At 44.1% G+C, this 13483-nt stretch overlaps 1 protein-coding gene across 1 annotated transcript in view; it reads right to left on the bottom strand.

The window, feature by feature from the left end:
* Ncapd3 (non-SMC condensin II complex subunit D3) overlaps window positions 1-13483 on the bottom strand; it is an 89610-nt gene that overhangs the window by 2166 nt on the left and 73961 nt on the right. Inside the window, exons 26-33 of the mRNA XM_005346972.3 lie at window positions 10268-10405; window positions 9849-9982; window positions 9432-9628; window positions 7025-7135; window positions 5542-5724; window positions 4803-4960; window positions 4432-4571; window positions 3280-3357 (exon numbers count right to left, since the gene is read on the bottom strand). Of these exons, the coding sequence (XP_005347029.1) occupies window positions 3280-3357; window positions 4432-4571; window positions 4803-4960; window positions 5542-5724; window positions 7025-7135; window positions 9432-9628; window positions 9849-9982; window positions 10268-10405 (1139 nt within the window). The remainder of the gene's footprint in view (window positions 1-3279; window positions 3358-4431; window positions 4572-4802; window positions 4961-5541; window positions 5725-7024; window positions 7136-9431; window positions 9629-9848; window positions 9983-10267; window positions 10406-13483) is intronic.

Here is a 13483-nt window from a genome sequence, read left to right as displayed (position 1 = left end):
ACTGACAGCTACGCAGACTCTGCTAACTGGCAGAAAATCCCATCTTTTGTACTACCATCAAGCAGTATAGGGCTTGCTTGTTTTGTTCCCTGGAAGATCTCTACCTGCAATGTCAAAGGAATCATGCGTGCATGCACCCCGCCCCCACTCCTGCCTCACACACTGCCTATCCCAGCTGGATGCCTATAGGCACCCTGGGTAGTTCTCACAGCTCTAGTGCACTGCTCAGAATCAAAGGCAGAATGAGAACTCAGGACAACAATTCTATTCAGAATAGTAAAAACAGAACCTAGGAGTGTCTAATGGGCTGGGGTGGGGGAAAAGGCACACCTCTACAAGGACAGTTATAAAATGCAGAAGAAAAAAAAATCAGATGAGAAAGACTTCTGTGTGGGATAAAGGGATGGCTGGATCAGCCATTAAAGGCTAGACTCATAACCAAAAAGATAGGACTTCCTATGTTTATGGATCACCAGAATTCACATCATGAAAACAGATGTATAAAATAAATGCAGATCCAATGACTCTATCAAAATTCCATTGATGTTTGCAGAAATAGAAAAAAAATTCTAAAATTTACACAAAAGACCCCCAAACAGCCCAAACAGAGATCAAGCAGAGAGAGAGAACAAGGCTGGTGTACCACAGTACTGAGTTCACTCTGCCACTTACACTCAGGGCAGGGACAGGGCTGTCACAATGACCTACACAGCTGCGGCCACTTGATTTTCAACAAAGGTGTCTTAAAATGAAGGAAAAAACCCACACTCTTCAACAAGTAAATGGAACAAGGAAAACAGGCTCTTCCTACAGAACTGCAAAATGAGATCTTTTCACACTTGGTAAAAATCATCTGGAAATGTGTCAAAGGTCTCAGTGTAAGACTTTGAAATTGCTAGAGGAAACACAGGGAAAATTTCAAGATACAATCATGGGGAATGACTTTCTAAATAGAATTCCAGAAACCCAACAAATGACAGCGAGACCTGAGAAATGGGATTGCATCCAATCAATCACAATGCTCTACACAGCCCAGGGGACAGCAGAGGGAAGAGACAACCTATGCACTGCGACAAAATCTTTGCTGGGACTCTGGTGAAGTTAATAGCTATAGTATAAGAATTAAAACAGTTTCCAAAGAACGAAATCCAATGGGTAAATGGGCACATTAACCCAAGTCCTCAAAGAACAGGTGGCTAATAAATACATGGAAAAACTATACTCAGGTCCTCAGGCATCAGGGAAATGTGAATCCTAACTGAAATGAGGCCAGATACCAAGCTCATCAGAATGGATGGCTACCATCAAAAAAAGTGCTGGGTAGGATCCCAGGCCAGGGCGGGAACGTATAAATCATGTGAAGGCAGCAGGGCTTCATGCTCTGAAAATTCTTCCAGGAAGGAGAGAACAGGGGCCTTCTTTAAGCATTCATTCTTTCCTGGCTCAGAATATAGATGTCCTGACCCAGTGACATCCAAGTTTGATTTTCCATCACAGCTGAGTCCATACATGCAAATTAGAGCAACATGAATGTACCACGCCAGATTTCACTGCTAGGCAACACTCACTGCCCGGAAACCAACTGAAGACTGACACAGGGACTCACGGGTTACGCAAAGCTGAAATGAGGTCCATGTGCTGCTTCTACAGCATATGGTACCTAACCGCCAAAATAGAAGCACTTTGTTCCCCTGAGCAGAACACTGAACATAAAAACTTCGCTCTGGAAGAGGAGGACAATTTTGCATATCTAACGTCATACCTGCTGGTACCCAACAAATAAAATTATGTCTTAATGTCAAAAACTGCCACAATCCAGTTGTTATCTAAGGAAAAGTAGGGCAGGAATTCTGATCATTTGTAGTAATCTCCCTTAAAAGGAGGTCCTGCATGACCATGACCTATCCCTCTTACAGATTTTAAGACACCAAAGCACCATGAGTTAACACAATGCCAAGTCGCCAGAACCCAGCCGGTATGCTGGGAAAGTCCGTGGGCTGCTGGCATGAGTGTCTCCTCATGCTGCACAGAAGGAGTGGACGCTCTCTTCTTGTCTCACTGTATCAGGACCCAAACTGAGGGGGGCACAGAGGTCACCATCTGGTGTGTTTGAGCAGATCTCTGCAGTATCTACCCAGGGTAGTGGCTGGCCTCATACAGGCAGGAGTAAAACAGGTTCCAGCAAACAAGAATGAAGCTCAAGTGTAGGATGCCGTGTAGAATGAAGAGGCAAGGGAAGGGACGTTCTGGATGCGGACTTGGAGAGTGAGGCACACCGGGCAGGCTCTCAGGAACTAGATAGAGTATGCATGTCAGACAGCAGTAGCTTGAACAACACCAACCTTCCCTCCTTTTTATATTTAAAAAATTTAAAATTTTATATACTAGTCCCAGTTTCTTGTCCCTCTCCGCCCCATGCCAATCTTAAAATGCGGAAATTGGAAATGACCTAAAATCTGGATTATTTTCAGTGCGACACAAAGTCAAAGTGGAAAATAACTGACCTCACATGATGCTGACAGTCAAAACACAGGCACACTAAATGTACTGTATAAAATTACTGCAGGCTATATGTTTGGGGTAAATAGGAGACATAAGTGAATTGTGTGTTTAAATCTGAGTCCTATTCCAAAGATATTTCATTAAATATATGCAAATATTCCAAAAATATTCTTGGAATTGGAAGTTTCAAGCTATCTGAAATTGTAAACACTTCTGGTGCCAAGCATTTAGGTAAGGGTCTGATACCTGAAGTTTTTATTAGTTCTGGGAGAGTAAGAAGCTAACTGTTCTGACTTAGGGCATTAGGGACACACACAAGAGAAGTGAGGAGACACAGACTCTTGGTATAGGTGCAGTGTTAAGCGGCAGTCTTGGTGTATACCAGGGCAGAAACCCTGCGCACACAAGATACATGCAGTACCAACTTCTGCCCATAGCCTACAGCAAACCAGACTGGCACCTCCCAGTGTACCCAGAGCAGCAGAGGGCTACGTCCATGTCAATTTTGGGGTGTAACCTGACCAATCTGTCCCTCAGTTCACACAGGGCCCTCTCAGGTTGTTGTGAGGTTTAACTCAGTTAATGTGTGCACCGCTAGGATGAGTGGTTAATATTCAGTAAATTCTCCATCAAATAACAGCAATCACCATGAGACATGCAGTTTGGACACTAACGCAGTGAGCACCACCAGCCAAGCCCAAGACTATCTTACAACGGAAGTTTTACCACTAGTGTTACTATGGCAACTGTAGGGAAGGCTCTCAATTAGTTACTCACGCTCTGGGGTGCTGATCGCCCGTTTAGTTACAGGTCTGACAGGTTTACTGGACTCCTGCTCCATGCTTAAGGAAGTTGCTAAGATAGAACAGAAAAATCTATCAGTGCAAAATCCCAAAGCAGCATCATACAGAAAAATGAAAAAAAAAAAAACCCCAAAAAAAAACAAGCTACGTGTGAAAAGTTAAAATTCCCAATGTTTTAAGTGACACACAAACAGGCCACAGAAATTAAGAAAGCAATGCAAAATAAATGTTAAAGCTCAGGGCAGCATCCACACTCAAAGCATTCGAGGAAGAGAGAGTAAAACCATATTATTTTTACGTTTTTGACAGTTTGGTCAATAGTTTTATTTTTACATATATATGTTTAAATTATTCATTACTGTTATTATTTTGGAGACAAATATCACTCGGTAGCCCAGACTGGCCTGAAAATCATGACAGTCCTCCTGCTTCATCCTCCCAAGTGCTAGATTACAGATGGAGACTACCAAACCCAGTTGAAGGATTTTAAATATTTTGGCTTTTCCAATGGAAATCTTTTCACATATAAGGCTCCTTATACGGACGTTTTACTGTGTCATTTACATAACAGAAATCGAAAAGCATCAATTCTTTCAAGAATAGGGTAGTAAGAAGAGGCTCAGGACTTCCGGTGTAAGATGCAGTGCTGGAAAGCCAGCTCACAAGAGTGCTGAACCTCTCGTGGAAGCGTTTTCATTGGGTATCTTACAGGTGTGTAGATGAAGCAACACACAGTAAAAACTCAGTCATAAATAAAACACATGTATTTTAGGAGAACGGAGGCTCTTTTAACACCCCATTTTCCAAATCCCTTAGCACAGCCTTAATCCTAAATCTCCAATTGATGCTATTTAAGGACAACAGGAAACATCTTCAGTTGGGCAGTGTGGCACAAGCCTTTAATCCAGCATTTGGGAGGCAAGGACAAGCAAATATCTGGGAGTTTGAGGCCAGTCTGGATTATAGGTTAAATTCCAAGACAGAGAAACCCTGTTTCGGGGGTGAGGGGGCAGTAGTGAGCATCGGAGAAAAGAAAAAAAAGATAAGATTTTAAAAGGACTGAGCCGTAGACTCGCATTTTTGAACTGCACAAGCACAATCTATCGGTGTCAACCTTAAGGCTTACCAGAGCTGTGGGACTTTTCTGGGCTTCCTGACTCTACACTGAAAGGCAAGGCTCCTAAGCTGCGGCTGTGACTCCTGCTCTTCGCCTCGACGGCTTTCTTGACTGAGTTCAGGATTGCGATGGTACTCAGGGACATGGACCTACGGAGACAAGATCCCAGGCACTGACTCCCAGCGCAGACCATCATGGAGGCAGCGCTCCCACCACTTCCTTTCTGACAGACTGCACCACCACCCTCTCTCCAGATTCTCAGGGAAGCATGTGGTGTGCGGTGTCAGCACAAACAGTGACGAGACAGTTCTGGTTGAGGCCTGGAAGGAATGAAGATTTGGCTGTGAGAACACCGTGAGACTCAGGCTGCTGCTCCCTACCTGGCATTGGGCATCGTCTTCAGAGGCCCGTTTTCGAATATGGGAGACAAAGTTGGGGTGAAGTTGGACCCAGGTACTGAAGGCTGGCTGTTGGCCAGAGACGCGTTACCATTTTCCTGGTCAGCAGCAGCAGGTACGGCTTGTAAGTCAGGAGCACTCTATTCCAGGAGTGAACAAGGATACCATCATATGCTACGCGAAGGGCCCAGGGACTCCACTTCCACCCCAGACAAGGACAACTACAACTTTCCCTTTAAAACAGAACTCTCTGCAGACTGCCTCACACAGATGCTGTGGCAGGGTTGTCTTTCTCTTTTAATAGAGCGTATCTGCTTGGACTTGTTAGAGAAGTATGTGAGTGACAGCTACACTGAGAAATGCCCTTGCAGGTAAGAGGCTCTACAGGGCAGAGTCAACACAGAAGACATGGAAAGACAGAGGTGGAGATGGCTACAGAAACCACGGATCATGTGTGCTCTGCCAGTGAACCTACTAGGAACTCACACATTCTAATGATTACCACAACTATGCAGGCAGGGTCCCCTGACAGGGCACGGAGAAAGAGAACCCTTGAGCTGCTGGTTGATGTATCTATCACATCAAACAAACTGGCCAGCAGAGAACACCCCCCAAAGCTCAGCGCCAACCCCCGATTACAGCTAGATTTTGAGGAATGCAAAGAAAAATGATGGCAAACAGCAGACTAGCAATGTGGTAAGTTTCAGGTGGCCTCTCGTACCTGCACGGCCTGTGCTCTGCCATCATCGTCTCCCATTCTGCTCGCATTAGCATGTTCTGTCAGAGCTTGTTCCTGGGCTAACTGTTCATTGTACTTCTTCATGTCATACTCAAGCTCAGCGGCCAGCTGTTTGTCAACTGCGAAGAAATCTTTGATTTCATCTCGGTAATCCTGCATCACCTCCTGAAACAGACCCAGGGCATCCTTTAGTACCTTCTTATTGGTGTGGTGCACACCTGCAATTCCAGCAGCAGGCCAGGTGAGACCGGAGGATGGAGAGTTCCAGGCAAGCTCAAGCTACACGGCAAACCTTCTCTTCACAGCAACAATAAACTATGAGCATCCCTATAACACCAACTAATACGTTACTCAGCACAATGGCATTTTCTGGGGAAACGGGGACCACGTAAGCAGGTGACCATGGTGTGTTATTAGCTAACAGTTGTGGCCTCTTGGGAAGCTTCCTGTCTAGCTGCCATGTTCCTGACGGGAAAGGTGCCTGGGGAGGTCACAGACGTGGTGCAGCCTGGAAGCTGCTCATGTTGACATCAACTCGTGCCCAGGAGGGAGGGAAGGGGTATGTCACAACCACGAAAAGCAAATTCTCATGTTCTTCACCAAGTGAACTTATCTTTCCCAGCTGATCTTCCTAGGATGCAAAACTATTTGAAAAATTATGTTCAGTGTAATTTTGCTACAGCCCCATAAGGAGAGTTTTCCAATTTTTCAAAGAGATATTTCAAGTCAGAGGAAAACTTCCTGGTGTCAATCCTCCCACATGGGTCTGGGACTGAACTTGACAGTAAGCACCTTTGTCTACTGAGCCATCCTGCCATCCCAAGTTTGTTTTTTTTTTTTTTTTTAAATTAAGAATAACAAATATGAACAAAGGAAAAGCTGCTAAATTAAGGGAGAAAATGTTTTTGTTTTTTTTTTTTTGGTCAAAGGCCTGAGGCCATGCTTAGGTCTGTAGTGTAGATAAACACATTCCAGCTTTTCTCATGGTTCCCTGGCTTTACAGACAGCCTAAGAACAAGAGTTGCCTCAAGGTAACACCCTATCCCTGTGTGTGACCCTGCCATAGGCCCATGACTTCCTGCCCATGAAAGCAAACACCCAATATTAAATGTGATGACCAATTTCCAGTTCATCCTTACAGGATGGAATAGGATAATGTCTTGTGCTTGGCTTTTGTTGAGAAAATCTTTAGATTGGGACTTATTGCCAAGGAAGGATCTATAGGTTCAGAACATGAAGATATTCTTTAAAGACTCAGCTGCCTGAGAAACAGAAGGAACAGCCTCAGTGGTGCCTCCGGCCGGACTCTTCAGTGCCTCAGTGGCCTCAGCACTCACAGGCCAGCCAACATTTCTACCCAGAGTAGGTTTCATAGCATTCTGAGTGCTTCTCATCCACCATCTAGACTAAGCAGTGAACCCGGGGCAGAGGCAGGAGGAAAGCCCGCAGGGACGCTCCTCTTTACCCTGAGGTAGTTCATGAGTTCCCGCAAAGCAGGGATCTTGTTTTTCTCCAGCACAGTCTTCAGGGAGGTGATAATTGGAATAATATTCTCTATGAAATTCCTCTTTTGGACCTGCAGGAACACAAACAAAAGCATGCGTTAGATGCATACACGTCTGAAAATTAACTTCTCTTGATCCACTTCTTTAAGTACACCAAATCTAGCCGACTAGAGAGGGCTGTCTGCCATTTGACCAGGATACTGGGAATGAAGAGGGCGCATGTACAGCTTGTTCTCAGACTGCCAGCACCGTAGCAATGCAGGCGTGTATAGCAGAATGCATATTCACCCCACTTCCCACTTCCATGTTCTAAATGAGAACAAGGAGAAAGAAACATGATGTGGAACTTGACAGAAAGTTCCAATCTCCACACAACCCTGATGGGCCCTTGGCCCTGACTCTACTGCGCACCCTTCCTTTTGAAGGACAATGTGTTTAAGCTGACTACCAAAGAGACATATTATAATCTTACATGTAAAAAGACAATGATCTCTGGCTGAGTTGGCATTAAGATGACCAGTTGTTTGTTTGTGTGTGTGTGTGTGTGTGTGTGTGTGTGTGTGTGTGTGCGCGCGCACCTTTTTATATGCACATGTAAGTCTGAGGAAGGAAGATCAAGAGTTTCAGGCCAACCTGAGCTATACAGTAAGATCTTTTATACAAACAGTATGTGATTTAAATAATCAGTAACAGACATACCAAGCAATAAATCTTAGAATTAAAAACAACTCATTATATTGCCCTACACACGTAGATTTCTCTTTCTGATGCTAAAATGTACTCTTGTCTTTTCATTTAAAGCTAACAGTGTTTCCAGCTTATATACCACTCATTTCTGAAGCTTTGAGTCAGGGTCCCAAATTTGATAACAAGGAATACTCAAGCTAAGAACCATGCATCTGAACATACAGTAAGTGTAGGAACTGCCTTTAAATGTGGTCTAAATGCACCTAACAAGTATTGCCAAGCACAGTCTCTGTCCTAGACACACGTTAACCTCTGGAGACACAGAAATAACATCAAGACTTCTGCACACTGCTTCCAAATCAGTGTGTGTTGAGACAAATGCCAGGAGATGGCAAGTTGCAGGGAACTAGGGAACTGAGGTAGAGGAAGGATACCCGGGGAAGATTAGCAGGCAAGAATGTGTATAGGCTGATTCTTTATGATGACGCTTGAGCTGTGTAAGGACTGGGATGGACCAACAGTAGTTGTGTGCAGCCAGTGCCAAAGGCATAGAACAGAACACATCTCAGGTTCTGAAAAAGGGAAGGCATAAGGTGAGGGCAGACAGTTTCCCACATCTTTAAGAATAATCCAGATTTTATACAGAAGGTGACAGAATAACACCAAGGTAGCTTAACATCTGATGCATTTACTGATTTTTTAAAAAAAGGAAATATTTATTTTGTGTACGTATGTGTGCCTAAGTTCATGTGTGTGTAGCACACGCACGTAGGAGCCCACAGAAATCAGAACCCGAGTTAAGGCCATTGTGAGTTACCAGCAAGTGCAGGGAATGAGCAGCAAGTACTCCTGACGAGCCCTCTTTCCAACCCCCACGCTTACAATTTTAAGAGAAAAGTTCCAGGAGCATTCACGAAGTGCTAAGTGTTCAATAGCACAGATCATCTACAACCCACCCCACCCTCAGAAGTTCCTTGCTGTCTCAACAGTCATTTTCAATATATTTTTGCAGAGAATAATTATGCTTAAGAAAGACTGTTTCGGCAGCAGAGCAGTACATGTCCTGCAAAGAGAAAAACCAGAGACAGGAAGGGTGCTGACAGCAAATGGCACAGGCTTAAAGAAGCAACACTGGACAAGCAAAAGAGACAGGCATGCAGTAAAACAAACAAGATCTTCTGGAAAATTGGATGTAATATAAATCTTTGGTGATCAAAAGACTTCATGGGTCAGGTGGGAAATACAAACTGGACATTCAACCTAGGTACAAGACCATGGAGCCTGCTGAGGGCTGTGGCAACCCTGCCTTCCCGGTCACTGAATTTCTAATTTGACAATCTTGGTCAATCTAAACATATTCTTGACACGCTGAACTCCTGTTCTGCCTTTGGATGTATCAGATTCTCTAAAAAGGAACCTGTGGTATATAATTGTTCCATTCTCTACAAAAGACTGGGAGAAGAAATCAAGCAAGGAGAAATGATTGATTTAGTTCTGCCAGTAAATCTGAGACACCATGGCACACACAGACAGGCAAGTAGGCACACATTCAGACCTACGGAAGGAGCAGTAGCTAGAGGTAGAGACTTCAGAATCACAACCACCCAGAAAGCCACCGATAAGAATGGCTCCAGGACTCAGGTACACAACCCACACTGGAGCAGCCAAGTGGGCACACACCTGTGAGATGATCTTCATCTGGGCTTCCTGCATGACCACATTTGCCAGAGCCATGTCATCTTCCTCCAGGAGGTCCTTGCATGCCTGAGCTCTCATTGCCAACAGCTTGATCTCCTTTGAGCTGAGGATGTCAAAGGTATCCGAGAGCAACTCGCTGGCCTCCATGTCCAAGGGCAAGATGCCATCAGTGAAACATGCTGAAGAGAGCACGGGGGACCAGTTTTAGAGAAACCCTTAGCCCAGAGTGGAAAGGGAATTCACAGAATTAGGGCAAGTCTGGGCTGACTGGTGATGGGGAGTGGGAGGGGGTCCTATGAGACAGAACTGATGCTAAGGAGGACAAAGAAGACGTGTCTTCCATACTGCTGTGCTAGCAGCATTCTAAGAACACATTTATCCCGAACACACCAGACATACCTAAAATATTAAGGCAGATTTTGGAAGTGACATTGAATCGCTGCTCATCTGTGAAGTGCTCAAGAAGAAACTTGTAGATTCTCATTCGCTTCTCCTTGTTTGTCTTTCCCTTTAGCAAAAACAGCCGCTTCCCTCTGTGGCAGAACAGGGCAATCATTACTGCAGTGCATAGGTATAGGTGACAAAGATTAAATACAGCACCCTCAAGGCTGTGTGACAAGGACACTGTAAGGTTCCAGTGTCATCAGACATTATCCTTAGGAGGCCATCATTATGATAAATTTTCTCTTGTCATTGTGCCAACAAAACTAATGACCAACGCAGCAGACATCAGGTCAGTGTCCAACCTCTGCATGATACAGCCACCACCAGAGTTCCTACCAGGACATCAGGCATGATCGCCTCAGCTTCTCACTCACCTCTCTGACTGGGAAAACTTGTTGTACTGCCCATGTTTCTCATAGCTGTTGAAGTGGAATATACACTCAATGAAGTGCTGGAAAAACATGGTGGGGTTCCTCTTCAGCAACAGGTGAGCAAGGCAAAACTCCCCAAGGCTGCAAAAGAGAGGCGAAAGGAGACCCACTTAGTACTCACTATCACTCTACGGATACATGAAAAACTCGGCCAAACAAAAAAGCACAGCATCTGAAACACATCCAACAAACAGCCTCATCAGCTCCAAGAGAGCCAGGAATGCTGCTTGTTTTGTCCGTCCTACTCAATAGTTCATTTCAAAGTTAAGGGCTGCATAAATGCTTTCTCTATCAGGTTTTATTTATTGCTAAGATTTATTACTTTTAATTATGTGTATGACAGTGTGTGTAGGGGTATGTGTATGTCCATATGTTGCAGGCACCCAGTTTGTGAAGCCCAGGAAAGGGTTTCGAATCCTCTGGAGCTGGAGTTTCAGGTTGTGAGGCAGCTGATGAGGAACAGAACTGCGGCCTCTGCAAGAGCCGTACTCTTAACGGCTGAACCATCTCTTCACTCTGCTGTCTCAGCTTTTACTTCAAAACTCAAAGCAAGAGGCACTACCCAGCTATACTTCTAATACAAAAAACAACCAACTTGCCTAAAACTCCTTTAAGCAGAGGCCTCGGTCCTCATGCCTAACGTAATGACAACGATTACCTGGAAATGAACATGTGTCCTTCAGACAGCATCTTCAAGTTGTTGGCCACATAATGAGCAAAACCCCATTTTAACACCTCAAACTATTCATAAGAATGGTGAGAATAAGAACTTCCACATTTGCTAGGAAGGCAAGTAGTCTCCAGAGAGTGAATGACTGCCACCGAGCTTTGGAATCACCAAGAAGTCCATGGCACCCGCAGCTCCAAACATGAAAGCCTTTTGGCATACCTGTATACAATGCTACTCATTTCACATATACCACTTAGACCACACCAAAACAAAATACAAACTTCTAGTGCTTCCCAAATGTAGCCCACCTGACTCTTTCTATGTTATCACCACAGCGAGTGAGCAAACACCAAGACTTGCCAAGGGGCCAACCCAGGCGAGGTGAGGTTTGCTAAGATTCACTTCATCAAGAACTGAGCTTTCATTTCACTGTGTATAGCTCAGCCATGATTCCCACCTACCCAGGAACACCAGCCAGCTCCCTCCTGGAGAGCAGAGACAAGGATGATTGCCATGTTTGGCTTTGGAAAGCATCAGGACTTTGCTGGAGATTGACTTCTCCTAGTGTATTTCTCAGGCAGAGAAGCAAGCTAGTTTGAATCGTGCATATCAATTAAAATTCAGAACAGGGAGTTCAGAAACCATGATGTTAAAGAGCGTAGTCTTTAAAAGTTCTGCAGAGGACAACCATGCACTGCCTAGGAAATAAGGGATCAGGATAACCTTTATTATTAATTTTTTTAAATTGTGCCAAGTACAACATATTTTTTTCAAACAATATATTTTGATCAGTTATTCCCCTCTCCCAGCTCCTCCAGATCCTCCTTACATCCTGGCCAGCCAAAAATCAAACTTCAACTTATTTCTCCTGCCTCTCTAAAAAACAGTAAGTCAATACAACAACAATGAAAAGAAATGAAACAAAAAGCTCACAAAACAAAACACAGAGTTTCTTTTCTATAGGCCAACTATTCCTGACCATGGGCCGCCCTGGAGTGCAGCTGATACACCCAGTGACACCCCACTGGAGAAAACCGAGTTTCCCTCTCCCAGCAGGTGTCAATTGCCAAGAGATGAATGGTTAGGCCTGGGACTTTGTGTCCACTTCCCCTTCTCAGTGCTGGGATTCTGACAGACTTGAAGCTAGGCAGTTCTTGTGCATGTGGTTACAGTGTCTGTGAGTTCAGATGTGCATTAGTCCTGTGACTGTGTCCTTGATGTCATCCACGACCTCTGGCTCCTGCAATCTTTCTCCTCCTCTTCCACATAGTGCCCTGAGCCTTGAGGGGACTGGGATGCGATGACGCTATCCCAATTAGCACTGAATATTCCAAAGTCTCTAACTCTCTGCACAGTGTCTAGTTGTGGGTCTCTGTGTTAATGACCATCTACTTGCCCTCTGATGAGGGCATTGTGAGGCATAATCCATGGGTATAGCACTACGTACAGTCACCTTATTCCTGTCTTCCTTTAGCAGAATAACAGCATTATTCTGTTATTCCGTTAAGCTAGTCTCAGGTTTTTGGCTACCTGAGCAGTGTCAGGTACGGGTTCCATCTCATGCAGTGGGCCTTAAATATAGTTTGTTTGTTTTTAAAGTGGATAGCTACTCCCAAAACATTTGTGCCACTACTGCACCAGGATATCCTGCAGGCAGGTTGCTGTAGGCTATAGAGTTCATAGCTGAATAATATTGATCACTTCTCTCCTCTGGTACATGCAAAGTACCTTCCAGTACCATGAATGTGGGCCGGCAGAAGTGAAGCTTCTAGTTTGGTACCAGCTGGATTTTTCCATGCTCAGTGCCAATGCTAAGTGTCCTGAGCAGTTCCTACCTCTATTTTTGTATAAGAGTATGCTTATATTGTATGGATACATCTATCATATCACAATGTACATTTCTATCTCTGATACTATTTATGTAATAACATTGTTTACATTTGATATGTAATGACATTGTTTACAGGTTAAGATCATTGTCTTCATATTGCATAGTTGTTTATTCTCTTAAGTTTTCAAATTAGATAGGTATTGAGAATTATATGTTTGTCATATTTATTTTTAGGTTAATCAGGTCTTTTAGATACATAGAGATTATATAGTATAGATAGAATAATCTTCAGCCTCTTTGAAGAGCTGTAGAAAATGGCCTTTAATCTAACCTAGGATTCTGTGCCAACGAGACACAATTACTCCTGGCAACACCACTCTACTCTCGAGAGAACGTTGAGCACCAATGACACTCCACTGGGAGCTTGTCTTCTTGGCAGAACTGGCCTTTGGGTTAAGAAAAGCCCATACCTCAACTACTGACTAAGATACGAAACAGGATTGTCTTATCTTGCCAAGACAGGGTAGGATAATTCTAAGAAAGTTCCTTGCATTTGATAATGGTATGTCAGTTATGTTAGGCCTTAGCCAAAGTTGGTTGACTCAACATTGCAAACGAGACTTTGGGTGATTGCCCAGGTAGTCAGTTGTCTCTGTCA

The sequence above is a fragment of the Microtus ochrogaster genome, chromosome 5 (assembly GCF_000317375.1).
Source record: "Microtus ochrogaster isolate Prairie Vole_2 chromosome 5, MicOch1.0, whole genome shotgun sequence".
NCBI classification, from domain to species: Eukaryota; Metazoa; Chordata; class Mammalia; order Rodentia; family Cricetidae; genus Microtus; species Microtus ochrogaster.
Note: the sequence above shows the minus strand (reverse complement) of the source record. Positions and strands in the feature narration are given on the sequence as shown.